The sequence below is a fragment of the Physeter macrocephalus genome, chromosome 2 (genome assembly GCF_002837175.3).
Source record: "Physeter macrocephalus isolate SW-GA chromosome 2, ASM283717v5, whole genome shotgun sequence".
NCBI lineage: Eukaryota > Metazoa > Chordata > Mammalia > Artiodactyla > Physeteridae > Physeter > Physeter macrocephalus.
In genome coordinates, this window is record NC_041215.1 from 65,521,014 (window position 1) to 65,539,385 (window position 18,372).

At 36.3% G+C, this 18,372-nt stretch overlaps 1 protein-coding gene across 1 annotated transcript in view; it reads right to left on the reverse strand.

Annotated features, from left to right (window-relative positions):
• The window catches only part of BAZ2B (bromodomain adjacent to zinc finger domain 2B), a 306,538-nt gene that overhangs the window by 37,442 nt on the left and 250,724 nt on the right, over positions 1–18,372 (reverse strand). The window contains exons 23-27 of the mRNA XM_055088045.1: positions 17,728–17,942; positions 16,787–16,861; positions 15,718–15,961; positions 8,189–8,251; positions 7,039–7,183 (exon numbers count right to left, since the gene is read on the reverse strand). Coding sequence (XP_054944020.1) covers positions 7,039–7,183; positions 8,189–8,251; positions 15,718–15,961; positions 16,787–16,861; positions 17,728–17,942 — 742 coding nt within the window. The remainder of the gene's footprint in view (positions 1–7,038; positions 7,184–8,188; positions 8,252–15,717; positions 15,962–16,786; positions 16,862–17,727; positions 17,943–18,372) is intronic.

The following is an 18,372-nucleotide window of genomic DNA, read 5'->3' on the forward strand; positions in this document are numbered from 1 at the left end:
TGCGCAGGCTTCTCACTGTGGTGGCTTCCCTTGCTGCAGAGCACAGGCTCTAGGAGCGCGGGCTTCAGTAGTTGCGGCATGCGGGCTCAGTAGTTGTGGCTCACGGGCTCTAGAGCATAGGCTCAGTAGTTGTGGCACACAGGCTTAGTTGCTCCGCGGCATGTGGGATCTTCCTGGACCAGGGCTGGAACCTGTGTCCCCTGCATTGGCAGGTGGATTCTCAACCACTGCACCACCAGTGAAGCCCAATATTTTACTTCTTAAATGCCTTTTTTCCTCCTCTAATTCTGCCATCTCCGACTATGTTATCTACTATTAATGAAATTTTGTACACATTCTTTTGGGTGTACTGATAAATTAATATGCAAGTCTTTTTGGGGGGTCTATATACTAGCTACACATTTTCTATGCAGTAAACATCATTTATATATAAATTGTAAATTTATCCAACTAATTTGTTGAAATAATTCCAATGAATTAGAACTGCTAGAACTAAGGTTATACAAAATTTTATAGCTTTGAGTCCAATCTAGGTTTTCCCCTACTATATAGATGGGACCTCATCAATCTTGTCCCCCAGTGTTTATGTGGGTATGTTTCCTAAAACTGTACAAATGTTAAATTTTTAATCTTTGGTAATATGATATTTCAAAGAAATTGCTTTTCTTCTGTTATTGTTCAGCTCAGTCATCTTCATATATGCTTAATCCTTACTAGTCACTTTTGTGATTTTATTTTCTTCTGGTTTGTTTTTGTTTTAATTTCCCTTGGTTTATTAATGTCTTTGTTACTGGTTTCTAAGAACTCATTTATGACTAAGGATGTTAACCATCTGTCATGCAATGCAAATGAAATATCAATACTAAATTTTATTGCCATCAATTTACTATGGTGTTTTGTATTTTGATTGTGTATTAAAATATAATCATGGGGCTTCCCTGGTGGCGCAGTGGTTGCGCGTCCGCCTGCCGATGCAGGGGAACCGGGTTCGCGCCCCGGTCTGGGAGGATCCCACGTGCCGCGGAGCGGCTGGGCCCGTGAGCCATGGCCGCTGAGCCTGCGTGTCCGGAGCCTGTGCTCCGCAACGGGAGAGGCCACAACAGAGGAAGGCACGCACACCACAAAAAAAAAAAAAAAATAATAATAATAATAATCATGTTGTGTTTAAAAAAATAAATAAATAAAAGCTAGCTGCACCAAACCCTTCAACAATGGCCTCTGTAAGACTTGTCTGGTCTGGCTGCCTTGGACTGTTTTTACTTTGAATACTGCTTATACCTCATAAAGGTCCTCCTACTTCCGTGAAGTTCCTGGAGTTGAAGAGCAGAAATGAAGACTCTATTTGGTATGCCAGGATCCTGAGTTTTTATACCTCAATACTCCTCTCCTTTTTTGGTACCTGTCATGACTTCAGTAGGTGGTTGGGAGGTTCCTGTTGTTCATATTACAGATGAATGGATGGATACAAACGTAGATACTCTCCTGCTTTCCAGATGACACTCGCTAGCTATACCCACAGGAGGGTCAATTTTGATTCTCTCTTCACTCCAAACAGTTCTAAAATTTGTTATACACTCACTCTAGAAGTGGGAGATTTTTCCACAGGCCTTATACTCATATAGGTAATCCAAGATCTGATTATCATCTCTATGTAATATTATCGATCATAATGATATTATAGGGATTTTTTTAAAAATTGTGTATTTAAACTTTTAAATAGATGAGTATTAAATCTAACTTTATTAAGTAAAGACTGTGCTTTTATAGAACTTTTAAAAAGTGATAAATGAGCAGAATATAAAAATGCATATTGTTGAGTTCCCTGGTGGAGCAGTGGTTAAGAATCTGCCTGCCGATGCAGGGGACACGGGTTTGAGCCCTGGTCCAGGAAGATCCCACATGCTGCGGAGCAACTAAGCCCGTGCGCCACAACTACTGAGCCTGCGCTCTAGAGCCCGTGTGCCACAACTACTAAGCTGGCGTGCTGCAACTACTGAAACCCATGCGCCAAGAGCCCGTGCTCCACAACAAGAGAAGCCACCCAATGAGAAGCCCGCGCATCACAACGAAGACTAGCCCTCTGCTTGCCGCAACTAGAGAAAGCCCATGAGCAGCAAGGAGGACCCAACACAGACAAAAAAAAAAAAAAAGCATATTGGTAACACTGTATTAACTTTCATTACTCACTTATTTCATGGTAGTTTCTAACAGCTGGTACTTATTCATCCTTATCAGCCTTGCCTCTCAGATGATAGTACTTGCCTATAATATTACATATTTACATGCTTTTGTTCTTTGTCTTCATATATGCTATATCTTTCCAATCAGACTGTGAGCTTTTTGTGGATAGAGATAGGTTAATTGATTCTTTTGTATTTCCACAGTACTCAGTACAAGGCACAGTATAGGTGCATAGTAAACACGATTAAAGAAAAGGAATCTACATCTGTTATTTATTTTATGACTTCCATAGCACTTAGAATAATACAGCAGATGCAAATCACCGAATTAATAAAAATTTTATGAGAAAATAAACTTTAAGTAAAAAATTATTCCTACCTTTCCCATGTACTGTGCAATGAACCCAAATAATAGTATAAGGTACAATTAATAGTTAAATATCATCTTGTAGCTCTTTTAGATTCATTATGTGACATGATCCTTATAACAACCAAAGAATTTATACAGAGCCTATTAAAATTCTATTGTAGAGAGGAAAATCAGAATCTAGAGAGGTTAAGTGGTAGGCCCTGAATGGAAACTGAGTTCTAACAACTACAAATTCAATTAATGCTATCTAACTGGAGAGGCCTAACATTTAAAAAAAGAAAGTCTCCTATAAGCTATTCTTATAAACCTTATAGACGTTTAATTATTTATTTACTTACTTTCTTAATTAAAGCATTTTTAGTGTGCCTAGGTATATAAGGTACTATGCTTAACATTATGGAAAATAAAAAGTTGTACATACAAGGATTATAAAATTTAAGTAAAATAAATAAATAGTATGTGTATCAATGTGCCAAGATAATGGTATAATTATTTGGTTTTCTAGGAACTCACAGACAGTAAAAATTGGTTCCACTTAAATAAGCTAGAGAAGAGTTTCAAAAGGGCTAGGATTTGAGCTGGATCAAGAAAGACCGGCAAAATTTAGATGTCTGAAGAAAAGGCAAATTAGCATTACATTGAACAGAATTTGGCAAAGCACAGTGAAGTTACAGGGGGAGGAATACACATGTGTTGAGCAACAGTAAATAGACTGGTCTATGTACATTCATACTGGAGAACCACCTAAAGATCTTTTGAGGTCAGATTTATAGAGGGCCTTGAATGCCAGGTTACATACAGATTTATTTCAACATCTTATAGGCAATAGGGAGTCATTTGAGGTTTTGGAGTAGAGACATGATACAATGCCAGAATGCAATGGAAGGAGGGGATTGCACAGAGAGAAGCTGAGGACAGCAGTAATAATTCAGATATATATTGAAAAAGACCTGATTTCACTAGTGTTGCAAAGAGACTGACTTCAGATATTTTGAAGGAAAAGTTTATGTCCTAGATAACTTCAAGTTTACATGCCCAGGTGACTAAGAATGACGTGACCCTTAATCAAATTGAGGGATATTTAATTGTTCTGGGGTAGCGCTCACTTTTTTTTTTTTAAGCTTCTCAGGTGATTCTTAATACAGCTAAGGCAAAGCTACTCACCGGGACATTTCTTTACTTGCTTTTTAGCTTTACCAAGGCTCTGCACCCTCAAGTGACTCACAGCTTTGTCATTTTAAATTCGATTTCTAGGGATCATATGGTAGTTCTAGTTTTAATTTTTTGAGGAACCTCCATATTATTTTCCATTGTGGCTGCACCAATTTATATTTCCACCAACAGTGCACAGGGGTTCCCTTTTCTCTACATCCTCCCTCACCAGCACTTGTTATTTCTCATCTTTTTGATAACAGCCATTCTGACATGTGAGAGGTGATATCTCACTGTGATTTTGATTTGCATTTCCCTAATGATTAATGATGTTGAGTATCTTTTCATGTACCTTCTGTGTATCTTCTTTGGGAAAATGTCTTTTCAGATCTTTTGTCCATTTTTAAATCAGATTTTTTTTTTTTTTTTGCTATTGAGTTGTATAAGTTCTTTATATATTTTGGATATTAGTCCCTTATCAGATATATAATTAGCAAATATTTGTCCCCATTCAATAGGTTGCCTTTTCATTTTGTTGAAGGTTTCCTTTGCTGTAGAGAAGCTTTTTAATATCATTAGTCCCACTTATTTATTTTTAATTTATTATTTTAATTAATTAATATATTTTCCATGCTTAAAAATACTTTTTTTTTTTTTTTTTTTTTTGCGGGCCTCTCATTGTTGTGGCCTCTCCTTTTGCGGAGCACAGGCTCCGGACGTGCAGGCTCAGTGGCCATGGCTCACGGGCCCAGCTGCTCCGCGGCATGTAGGGATCTTCCCAGACCGGGGCACGGACCCGTGTCCCCGCATCGGCAGGCGGACTCTCAACCACTGCGCCACCAGGGAAGCCCATACTTTTATTTTTAAATATTTTAAGCAAACAGTTAAAAAAAGAACCCATCACACTATCCTATTAAATCAACATCTACATCAATTTAAAAACAACTACTTTATATGATTTCTGTTCTAGATGTCTATGTGATTAATCAATCCCCTCTCTCCAATAGACTGTTAAATTTCTACATGGCAAGGACTATGTTTTTTATATCTTTCAGCTTCCTGCAGTACCTAGAAATGCCTGGCATATAGTCGGTATTCAAAAAAAAAAAATGTTTTGCAAGCAGTTTTTGCCTCCATATACCACCATGGGGAAATAGCTATACCCTGAAACCTGTAAGCACTGACATAACACTTTTGGCCCCATCGATTTAAACATTTGGAAATGTCCAGGTACAGAGTTCTAAAAAGTTCAATTCAGATGGTTTATTGAGCACGTATATGCATTATATTATGTGCTAGTTAATGTAACAGGAATGGAGCCAGCGAAAAAATAGTCCAAAGGTAGACTGTAGAATTGTGTGGTAATACAGAACTGAAGAAAGGAAGAAGTTTAATGGAGGAGGAGGTGATCACAAATTTCAAACATGAACAAGATTTCCAGATAAATGAGGATTATAATAAGGGTCTTAGATTGAAGCAAGTTACCTGCAGGGATACTGTTGGGATGGATGCTTGTTGGGAAGGTTAAAGAATAAAACCACATGTTGGAAAACTTGAAAATGGGAAGGAAGAGAAATGGAGGAGTAGTTATAAAGGATAATACAGGTGAAGACCTTTGTCTGCTAAAGAAAAAGAATAGTTCACGTTTGATGTCAGAAAGAGTGGCAGAAGAAAAATCATGGAGAGAGAAGGAATATTTATCAGAGCAAGGGGCATTATGAGTTCAAAAGGAATGGGAATCAAGGTTTTACGATGTTTACCCATAAAGCAGATTTGATACTGGAAGCACAAAATATATTGAAGGAGTAACAGGGTTTTAAAAAATATGGTTCCTTATATTTGTAACAGATTAATAGTTCCTACCTTCACCACTCTCCATGCCTTCTACAAAAATCCCCCCACATTGGGGAAGAATCCAGTACCGGCGTCTGTAACGATCCTGGCCAAACATCATCGAACGTAAAGAGTGAGAAGCGTCAAAGAGCTTCCTTCTGTACTGACTCTGTTGCTGTTAAAAAATGATGCATATAATTAAGCTATGGATGTTAAGTGCTTTAAAAATTAATACATAAGCGACTTTACACTTATTATGCCTTTAGAGCAGATAAATTTCACCACTGGGAAAAGATAACAAAAGAGTTAAATATTACAAGCCTGACTTCAATTTTAGTTACACTTATAAATATAGAAATTACTTTGAGGGTAAATGGAATATTTTTGCTGCCATGGATTAAAGAGATAAGTTTATTTTATCAATTATAGTATAGTAAAGCATGTCTTATACTTAATAATAAACAGTGTGACCAGGTATTTCATTAAGCCACATACTTTTATTTTTAAATATTTTAAGCAAACAGTTAAAAAAAGAACCCATCACACTATCCTATTAAATCAACATCTACATCAATTTAAAAACAACTACTTTATATGATTTCTGTTCTAGATGTCTATGTGATTAATCAATCCCCTCTCTCCAATAGACTGTTAAATTTCTACATGGCAAGGACTATGTTTTTTATATCTTTCAGCTTCCTGCAGTACCTAGAAATGCCTGGCATATAGTCGGTATTCAAAAAAAAAAAATGTTTTGCAAGCAGTTTTTGCCTCCATATACCACCATGGGGAAATAGCTATACCCTGAAACCTGTAAGCACTGACATAACACTTTTGGCCCCATCGATTTAAACATTTGGAAATGTCCAGGTACAGAGTTCTAAAAAGTTCAATTCAGATGGTTTATTGAGCACGTATATGCATTATATTATGTGCTAGTTAATGTAACAGGAATGGAGCCAGCGAAAAAATAGTCCAAAGGTAGACTGTAGAATTGTGTGGTAATACAGAACTGAAGAAAGGAAGAAGTTTAATGGAGGAGGAGGTGATCACAAATTTCAAACATGAACAAGATTTCCAGATAAATGAGGATTATAATAAGGGTCTTAGATTGAAGCAAGTTACCTGCAGGGATACTGTTGGGATGGATGCTTGTTGGGAAGGTTAAAGAATAAAACCACATGTTGGAAAACTTGAAAATGGGAAGGAAGAGAAATGGAGGAGTAGTTATAAAGGATAATACAGGTGAAGACCTTTGTCTGCTAAAGAAAAAGAATAGTTCACGTTTGATGTCAGAAAGAGTGGCAGAAGAAAAATCATGGAGAGAGAAGGAATATTTATCAGAGCAAGGGGCATTATGAGTTCAAAAGGAATGGGAATCAAGGTTTTACGATGTTTACCCATAAAGCAGATTTGATACTGGAAGCACAAAATATATTGAAGGAGTAACAGGGTTTTAAAAAATATGGTTCCTTATATTTGTAACAGATTAATAGTTCCTACCTTCACCACTCTCCATGCCTTCTACAAAAATCCCCCCACATTGGGGAAGAATCCAGTACCGGCGTCTGTAACGATCCTGGCCAAACATCATCGAACGTAAAGAGTGAGAAGCGTCAAAGAGCTTCCTTCTGTACTGACTCTGTTGCTGTTAAAAAATGATGCATATAATTAAGCTATGGATGTTAAGTGCTTTAAAAATTAATACATAAGCGACTTTACACTTATTATGCCTTTAGAGCAGATAAATTTCACCACTGGGAAAAGATAACAAAAGAGTTAAATATTACAAGCCTGACTTCAATTTTAGTTACACTTATAAATATAGAAATTACTTTGAGGGTAAATGGAATATTTTTGCTGCCATGGATTAAAGAGATAAGTTTATTTTATCAATTATAGTATAGTAAAGCATGTCTTATACTTAATAATAAACAGTGTGACCAGGTATTTCATTAAGCCAAAGCAAATTGGCTTAATTCTATTGATTACAATATGTAACAAATAATACTCATATATGTAATCGATCAGACCTCTATTTGCCTATTTTTATACTCATGTTGTAAACCTAGGTAACATATGACTAAATTTTGGGATAAATTTGTGATGAATCTAACATGGCTATAGTATACAGGTATCTCATAATATCAATTTCATAATACTTTTAAAAACTCATTTTTTTAAAACAAAAAATTCATCTAAAACTTCAATAATCCTACTGAAATTCAATTTTTAATGAGAAGTTCATAAACATTTATAGTTTACAAATCCAGTGCAAATAAAATCCATAATTATACTAATATAAAATAAAACATGAGCTGCCGACACTATTATCATAAAATTCGACTGAATTTTTAAAGTAATTAATTCCAAGAAATAAAACCATGCATTTATTGGTATTTTATACTTAAAAGAAGAGCTGAAGAATAGAGGCCCTGGCGAAATTTAGTACCATGTCTTAAGAGGCAGGTTTTTAACCTTGGCATTAAACTTTTAAGGTTTAATTGTGAGAAAGTTTCTAAAGCTCATTTTAATTAGTTACAAAAAGCTTGTTTTTATTTAGCAACCAGAAAAACTAATCCCATACAAGGTGGATTTTTGAAATGCTGCAAAAAAAAAAAAAGATATAAACTGTAATCTGAAAAGTGCTTACTTTACTCAGTTTTTCAATCTGTTTTTCTAGCTCTTCAACACTTGCTGCTTGGTCACCTTCATCCTATACATAACAAAATACAGTATCATTTACCTGTTTTTAAGATTTATTTATTCAGTCTATCACCAAGTATTTAATGAAAGCCTCCTATATACAAAGTACTAGGATAGGCACCATGGAAATGAAAATATCAATATCAGTTCTTGCTTTCGATAAAGCGTTAATCTGGTAGGGAGACACATAAAACATTACACTAATAAATAAAAACTGCCAAACAGCAGAACGCTATAAGGACCTCAAGAGAGGTAGAGATTAAGAGTCATGGAGCTCAGGGAAGGGTGAGATTACTTCTAGTGGGAACCTATACCAAGAGAGGCTATATGGAAGAAGTTATGTTTTAATTAGCTACTGAAGAATTGTTAGGATTTGATTGATCAGATAAAAGAGGAAAAGGCATTTCAGAAAGAGTTTGACCTGAAGAGGTAAGGTGGGGAGATGAGGCACAGATGAGTTTAGGGCTAAATTATCTAGAGCTGTAAGTGCTTGGCAATGGACAATAATATGATCCTTTGAGGGAGATCAAATATCAGAACTATGCTTTACAAAGATTAGTACGGTAATAGTTGTAAGATGGCCTGGAGCAGGGAAAGGACTACAGTTGGCAAATCTAGTTAGCCAATTGTTGCAATGATTCAAGAGGAAAAGAGGATGTGGGTCGTACTAGGACAAAAGAAATAGAAAAGGAGAAAAGGAAATGGATATAAGAGATAAGTTAAGTCCTGGCAGCTCACGGATACGAGGCAGAAATGGGTGAGGGAGATGAAGGAAAGAGTAAATTATGATATTAAGGGTTTAAATCTGGGAGACTGCAAAAATATTGGTATCATTAACTGAAAGAGTCATTTTAGAGCAAAAAAGGGTAAGTTATATTTTGAACACATTGAGTTTTTAGAAGAAAAATAATCCCTACTATATAGAGTACTGATTTCATAAATAGAAATCTTGTGATTATATAAAATTTTTCATTCTACAAAATGAATATAGGAAAGCTACACCCAAAGTGTATGTTTTAGAGTGAAAGCACGACATAATATAAAGTATATGTGCTTCTTTGGACCTCAGCTACACGATTTCATATAGGCAAATTATTTAACTCCTCTAAAACCGTTTCCTAATCTGTAAATTGGTGATAACATTATCTTGTGGTAACATTATCTGTAACATGGGATTTTTGTGAGGACTAAATAAGAACAGATCTGAAAGCAACTAGCAGAGTTCCTGATACATAATGTATAAATAAGGTTACTTTCCTTCTGTCTGAAAGTTGTCCTTTAATTAGAAAATGTAGGTACATCTCAGGTTTAAAAAAACATAAGCAATTGTTTTTGATGTTCACTTTCTATAAGCTTTTTTAAAAAGCCACACTGCCACCAACCACTCTCACGAACAGATATTTCTAAACCAGTATAATAGTTATCTCGTCAACAGAAGGAAGTGAAAGGAAAACTTCAATAGTCTTACCATTCTCTATCTACTCTTTACCCAAATTTAGGGGACCAATTTACAAAGGCATTTAGGCATATTATTTGTGGTAATAATAACATCATTTCTATTTATTTATTTAAACATCTTTATTGGGGTATAATTGCTTTACAATGTTGTGTTAGTTTCTGCTGTATAACAAAGTGAATCAGCTATACATATACATATATCCCCATATCTCCTCCCTCTTGCATCTCCCTCCCTCCCACCCTCCCTATCCCACCCCTCTAGGTGGTCACAAAGCACCGAGCTGATCTCCCTGTGCTATGAGCTGCTTCCCACTAGCTATCTATTTTACATTTGGTAGTGTATATATGTCAATGCTACTCTCTCACTTCGTCCCAGCTTACCCTTCTCCCTCCCCGTGTCCTCAAGTCCATTCTCTATGACTGCGTCTTTTTTCCTGTCCTGCCCCTAGGTTCTTCAGAACCATTTTTTTTTTTTAAGATTCCATATATACATCATTTCTATTTAAAAGAGAACAGGCTCAATGACCCTTAAACCTTGACTCTTCAATTAAATAGATATTTAATAGCTATATGATTGTATAGTGATCGTCTGACCAGCAGGATGTTTGATAACTGGCTTACATAAAAATCAACTCAATCAACAAATATTTGAAATGAGACATCAAAGTAGCTATGTATCAGCCAAATTAGCTAACTACCAGTTCTAAGACTTTTCTTATGATGAAAAAGAAGTAAAATATCTACCAAAGTTTTATTTAAAGGAGCTTTGGCTAATAGTCCTTATAATTTAAGAGATATGAAGGAATTTGAAAGGCCAGAGAGAAAGGCAATAACTACAAAGCTAAGAACGCAGAATCTATCCCTGCCATGGTTCCCCATGGTTTCCCAATCAGAAGACAAGGCTGTTGTATGTGTCACTACATATAAAAGTTTAATTGTCCACATAAACCTCCTCCACAGCAACTTCTGAGGTTAAAGCTCACATAGATTTCAACACAAACCTAAGTATTAGGGAAAGAGTCCATGTGTTGAAGGAATTAGAGTGAAGAAAAGAGGGAATCACCCCTGAGACAGAGGGCTGTGACTTAGTCTCAGGGCAGTATCTTCTAACTGAAAGGGTTCGCACGAGTCTCAATGGAAAGGCTCCTGCAATTAGTCCTTTAAGGAGTATAACTACTGACACTCTACCTATACTTTAATCAAGAGGCCAGACCTATTTTCAGAGGATAATCTTTTTTTTTTTTTTTTTTTTTTTTTTTTTTGCGGTACGCGGGCCTCTCCCTGCTGTGGCCTCTCCCGTTGCGGGGCACAGGCTCCGGACGCGCAGGCTCAGCGGCCATGGCTCACGGGCCCAGCCGCTCCGCGGCGTGTGGGATCTTCCCGCCCCGGGGCACGAACCCGCGTCCCCTGCTTCAGCAGGCGGACTCCCAACCACTGCGCCACGAGGGAAGCCCTAGAATGTTTCTTATCAGTTATCTAATGAATCAAAGAATGTTCAACATTTATCTAATACATCTTCATACTTTGTTTTTTCTATTTTATATTTATTCTTAGTTTCACATAAGGAAGTATGAAGAGTAGATTTGTGGGTCAGTGATTTGATACTGCAGTTTGTTTTTTCCCAATTTGAACCTCTTTTTGGTACTTTCCAAAGAGGAAGGTAAAGACATTTGGCTATATAGTGAGAGGAAAAAACACAAGATTAGAATAATCCAAACCATATAACTGTGTGAAAGCTAACACGGGGCACGAACCCGCGTCCCCTGCATCGGCAGGCGGACTCTCAACCACTGCGCCACCAGAGAAGCCCTTCAGAGGATAATCTTATCAATAAGGTTAATTCAATAGTTAACCTTTAATTTTATTAGGAAATTGATAAGTGGTTACCACTTCTTCATGATAAAGAAAAACTCTCAAATAATTTAAAGGAAATGCTAATTTGGTTTCTTAGGTCCTAAAATATTCATTATTTTCAAATATTTTTAAACTGTTTTCTCACATTAATAACAAGATACACATTTGCCAGGATTTTGATCACTCTAATTAACTCTGTAATTCAACATTCATAAAAAATAAAAATGACTACTTTAAATGATACATTCGGTCTTAAAATATTAAAAATGATGTTTAAATCATTAGTACTGATTTTTAATAGTCTTTATCTCCCTTAAAGAAAAAAAAAATGCAGTTTGTTAATTCTCCATGTGAAAAAGTCCAGGTGAAACATAATTTCTGTAAATAAATTCCAATTTAGTGGGATGACAACCCAGTAGAAGATACTGAAGTCCCAACACAAGGCTGTCAAACTTATGAGAGTTAACACCTTAAAACAATTTATAATATTAAGTGCTGAAAAGGGATGCTAATTCTATAAAAAGGTGATTAGTATTAGTCAGAAAAATTTAATTCCTGCTATGGAAACAGCTCTACTTGCCAAATGAAGCAGATTGGTTATAAATAGTATCTTTGGGTAATTACAATTCTGATACTCAAATTATATACCCTTCACATTATTTGTCACAGCATGAAAGTATTTGATCAAGTGGTTTCAGAAATACAACATTATGAAGTAATTTCTGCAAGGAATCTCAATGTAGTCTCCTTTTCAGCCTTGTACTCTTAAAAGAAGTAAAGCTCACTCTAACGATTGTTATCATTCTGGTTTAAAATATAACATGGGGGGTGGAATTTATGAAAACATTTTGTATTTATGCTATTTTTACTTATGAGAAATTGTATAGCATATGATCTTATAAATTATATTATTATCCAGATTTAGTAAAAAATTTGATTCAGTAATTTGTCATTGGTCTTGATTAGATATTATTTTCACACTTTCCATCAATAATTCATCTCTCTAAGTCTTCTTTCTTTATTTCTCCAGCAGTACTGAGTTGATACAAGAAAGGAAAAGAGTTCTTTCTAGACTTCCTTGGCTAAATACTCCTGGCATCAAGGGAAGAAGGACTAGTTGGCTGTATATTGTTTTTTGAATGCCATTCTGCAACCCTATCAATATTTCTAGCATTCTTTTCTGGTAAAAGGTAAACATCAACCTTTATCTCCCTTTTATATATGTCCATTTCCATGGCTTATGGTAGCTTTCCTTACACACACACACACACACACACACACACACACACACACACACACCCCTCTGTGACCTTGCCTTCTTCCCTTCAGCCTGCTCTTCAAAGCTAGCCCCTCTCTTTACCTTAATTGAATCCCCTCCAATATTTTTAGGGACCTTATACCATTAATTATTCTCTTCATCTCTCTAATCTTCAGTGCCCCTCTCTTATTTAATTCGCTCTTTCCTTTCAGCCAAAAATCATCTCAAACCTTCTGCATCTGAAAAATCCTTGGTCTTTGTCCACCTCTAGGAACTACCCTTTCTTTTGAGGCATAATGCTTGAAACAGTTAAGTTTACTTTCTCACTTTCTATTGTTTTCAATCAATCATAGCCTGGCTTGTGCTCTCACCCTTCCAATGAAACAGTGCTGGCATTGGTTACCAATGACCTCTGTGTTGCCAAATGCAACGAACACTTTCAGTCCTCATCACACTAGGCTCCTGCTCCCTTAACATTGTTTATCACTCCCTCCTTTTAAAAATGTTCAAGTTTCTTGATTTTTATTATTATGACATGTGTAGAAGAGAGTTAGCATTGTAGGCCCTCGAAAGGTCGGCTTACAAAGTTGGCCCTTGGCTAGTGTCTGGGAACTTGAATTTTGGGGGGGTTCCCGCACCCTAACTGATAAGAATACCTCACTGGACCTAAACTGTGCTAACAATGTGGTTTATACTGAACACCTACTTTTCTTTTGGGAATCTGGAATTTTGGCACATGCTATACAGAGGGTGCCTATGTGGCCAGCCCTGAATAAAAAACTCTGGGCACAGCGTTTCTAATGGGCTTCCTTAGAACACAGCATTTCACAGATTGTCGCAATTCACTGCTAGGAGAATTAGGCCCATCCTGTGTGACTCCACTGGGAAAAGACTCTTGAAAGCTGGGCCTGGTTTCCTCTGGACTTTGGCCCATATGCCTTTTCTCTTTGCTGGTTTTGCTTTGTTTCCTTTTGCTGTAATAACTCATAGTCATGGTATGACTAGATGCTGAGTTCTGTGAGTCATCCTAGTGAATCACTCTGACTCTGGAGGTGGTCTTGGTATTGGAAATCCCTGACCCACTACAGAAATTTTCTACCTCTTTGTTCCTTTTTCAACAAGAAGCCTTGTGGGCTCTTCTTCTTTTTTTTTTTTTTTTTTTGCGGTACGCGGGCCTCTCACTGTTGTGGCCTCTCCCGTTGTGGAGCACTGGCTCCGGACGCGCAGGCTCAGTGGCCACGGCTCACGGGCCCAGCCGCTCCGCGGCACGTGGGATCTTCCCGGACCGGGGCACGAACCCGTGTGCCCTGCATCGGCAGGCGGACTCTCAACCACTGCACCACCAGGGAAGCCCCTGGGCTCTTCTTAAATACTGACATTCCCTGGGGTTCCAACCTCAGTTCACTACTCTAATTAATAAACCAATCCCCCTGTGCAAACTTATCCAACTCATTAAACTATTGTCTATGTGCTAATAACTTCCAGATCTACACTTTCAAGACTGAACTCTTCTCCAGACTTTATATTCTTAAATCCAGCTGACTGCTGAGCTTCTGAACAGGCACCTCAAACTCAACATGTCCAAGATAAACCTACCATCATTTCCGTCTTCAGTTATCTGTTCCATATTCCCCTCCTCCCCTGTCATCTGTTTCCGCTGCTCCTTCTGATTTCTCTGTCTCAGTTAATGGCAACAATAGCAGAGCAAGCAGTCCCCAAGCCAGATAGCTGGAATCAATCCTACCTCTCCCTCCATCAACCTACACAGTCCATCTTCAAATACTACTCATTTTTCCTCCTAAATATTTATCGAATCCTTTCCTTCCTTTAGTCCAGTTTCAGACCCCTCACAATTCACCTAAACTACTGCAATATCTCCTGACTGATCTTCCTACCTCTACCCTACCTCTAATAGATCTTGCTCTATTCAAATCTATTTCTATCTTCCACAGAGCTGCCATAGTGAGCCAATGAAAAAATCAAGTCTGACCATGTCATTCCCTCACTTATAAACCTTCAGTGGCTTCCTATTACCACAAAACTATAAAATCCGAGTTCACAGTTGGGGCATGTGAAGCTGTCTAGTAACACTAGAGCACCTGTAAGTCCCTTAAAGCACATTGTGGTTTCAAGGCTTCTGTGCCTTTGCTCATGCTATTCTCTCTGCTTGGAAGATTTTTCCGTGGATTTCTGGATTCTTCTCTAGGTTAACATTTAGCCCAACTTGTAGCCTCAGCTAATGAGTCCAGAAAGCCTTTGTGAAAATTTATTCCTCAGAAAGGTTCAATGTCCTTCCTTCGTACCTGTCTAGTACATTGTAAATACCGCTATCAAAGCAGTTAACACTTAACACATTATATTTTCTTACTGTAAATCTTCCTCAGTGAGACTGTAAATTGAGAGGGGACTTTGATCAAAAATGCCTAGAGCTAAAAAAAAAAAAAAAAAAAGAAAAGAAAAAAAGCCTAGAGCTAGGCACTTAATAAACTGGGCTTTGAGAAATACATCAGTTTCATTAAACCTGACAACACTTTTAAGGCATGAAGTATTGTACAAAATAAATGTAAGATAGCATGTTAAATAGATAGAATGAAAGAGGATACCTAAAATTAAGAATCTGAATAGTTCTCTGGAGAACTCTCATTATATAAACAGAAAAATTTAACTTCTTTTATTCAATGTAAATGCCCTCTATGTATAGAAGGCATTGCATTCTACTCAATATTTACCTAAGCATCACAAAAAACTTTGAGGTGAATATTATAATATTCAGTTTCAGATGAAGAAACTGAGTCACGTGTCACAACGAAATTCAAACCCAAATCTATTTGACTTCAAATTCTGTGTTATTTTCAATATGTTATGTAATATTAGTTAAGTATTAAAATCAACCTAAATTTGATTACCTCATCTTCACAGATCTCAGTCTTCTTTCCTTTTTTGTCTTCTTTATCTTCTTCATCCTCATCATCTTCATCAGCTTGGTCATCACTATCATCATCATCATCATCATCATCATCACTATCTCCTCCCTTCCTTCTTCGTTTGCGTCCTGGAGTGGGTGTGCCCAATGGATGCTGTTCTTCTCCAAGATCAATGCAACCTGAAGTGTCTCTTTTGCCTGTTTTCTTAGCATGAATGATTCTGAGCCTTTAAGTATGAAAAAATGATGATATGGAAGAAAAGCCTTCTTCTTATACTTTTTGAAGAGCATACTATGAGTTATAAGCAAAAATACCTTATGGTATTTCTCTCACAGTAATCAATAAATGAATGACAATAAAAATTAGCATGAAGGAAACTTAAGAAATATGTTCCCAGAAATTACAAAATATATTAACATTCAAGAATTATTCTGGCTATCTCTTTGGAATTAGAATACATTTTTTAGAAAACCAGAAAACTGAGAAGATTAACTCAGGAATGGCCAAGTGATAAGACCTGATCCTATACTATCTGACTGAATAAATTTCAATTCAAGTTACTGCAAAGAAACTATCCTCTTAACACAGAAGTTGAATAATTTCAGCATTATATTTCCTAGCAGGAAGCTAATTAAGTTTTAATGCTGAATACATTTGGATATGTTAGGCTCTCTGTAAAAGCAAATTTTAATTAGAAAGCAATTAAGGAAAAAAGTAGTAGTTCCAAACAGATTCTATTTATGACAAAAATAACCTGATAGCAACAACAATCTTAGAATATGCAACTGCTTGACTTCTTTGAGAGAAAAAAGATAAATTGACTTTCTTCTAAGTTTGAAGCATATGAGCTCAGTGAATCTCATTATCTTTTGTCTACTGAAAATTCTGGCACTGAGTTTTATTAGTTTCATATCTCACCTTAATTAAGCTTTACCTTTTCTAATTCTTAGACAAAATAAAGTTTAAATTCTACCTTTGCAATTTGTATGTTTTACTCAGAAACTTGCAAAAAAGGAAAACAGTATATTAGTTTTAATAAAACATGACTTACTTGCGGAGTTTACCTTCTACCACCCATTTATCTCTCCTCAAATTTGACATGTAATCAATATTCTTGTCGATTTCACTGCCAATGCAAAAGTTTATTAGAAGACATATATTAATCCACTATGCAATACATTAATTTGGGAAGCAAAATGATGCAGTTTTGGGGTAAGCACAAATGATGACTGCCAACGAAGAGCAAAAACAAATGAAAAATTATATTAATACATAGCTAAGAGATGTATAGAAAACTTAAAGATGCCCAGCAATGGTAGAAATGCATGGCTCTGAAATGTTTGGATTGATTATTCTCCTAGAAAGGTAAAGGAATAGAAGTAACATAATTAAAATCTGTAAAATAATGAATAGTAAGAACAAGATGAACATGGAATTTGTTCACCAAATCTTCAAATACTATAGTGGAGGACTTAACTTTGACTCTGAAATGAGATTAAGTACTTTTTTTTTAAGTGCAAATTAATACACAATAAATAAATAATATTAAGATTGTATCAGCACATGATAAAAAGTAGGTAGATAATTCTACAAATGGCAGCTACTAAGGAAAATCAGGTAGTCATTTATCATCAAAAGATAAAAGAAAAATTCTAGGTTTTTGCAACAGTGCTGGATTCTGGAGCCATAGCAAGAAAAAACTGTTTACACTTCAGTATACAAATAAATAACAAAATTACCAAATAAACAAAACGGGTTACAAAGACTATACACAGTTTGATTCAAAATTTCTTTTCTAATAGACTGCAAAGAAATACATTGAAACGTTATTAGCAGTAGTCATCTCTGAATGGTGAGATTAGTGTAATTTTAATCTTTTTCGTTGTGGTAGTCTGTAACTTCAAAATTTTCTATAAGCAATTTGTATTACTTTGTGACCAGACAAATTCAAAACAGAAAAGAATCACCAGAAATGTCTGGGCATATGCTTACCTCACCACACTCTTGCTGCACGCCAGTTCATTGATCAGGAAAGCCAGAACTGAGGCTTTCTGTGCTGGAGTGTGAGCCTGAAAAGCTTTGGTCTTCAGGCTTTCAGTGAGCTCAGTTTGTCCACAGTGTGCTTCCATAAAAATCTGCAAAATCTCGGAAACATTGTCTCGATTCACACCAACATTCAGCAAATGTTCTCCAAGAGCTGTTTTGGCCTATAAAAGGTTGGCATTTTTATCAGTATTGACCACAACGACTCATAAGATATAAACAATAAGACTTTTAAATATTGGTATTATATGATTTAGGTATTACTGACAAGGGCTTTATTCACAGTTTTGATGAAGTGGCGATAAAACATGACGTTCAACGTCATTTAGTCAACAGATGATAGACAAGTTTTCAAGTACTTGTAATTTTTCTATTCCTTCTTCAAACCCTTGGTTAAAAAGTTCGGTGGGGAGAAGAGTATGTAAACTTGTGGCTAAAAATGGTCTCACCATACCTCTTTGACTACAGACACTATCCCAAGCTTTTCCAGGCTCTACCAGTAGTAGTGGGGGAGAGGTTGAAAAGTACTATCAATGTGTTTTCTTGCTCTATGGTGTCACGGATTTTATTGCCTAGTATGCTGAATGAATAGGG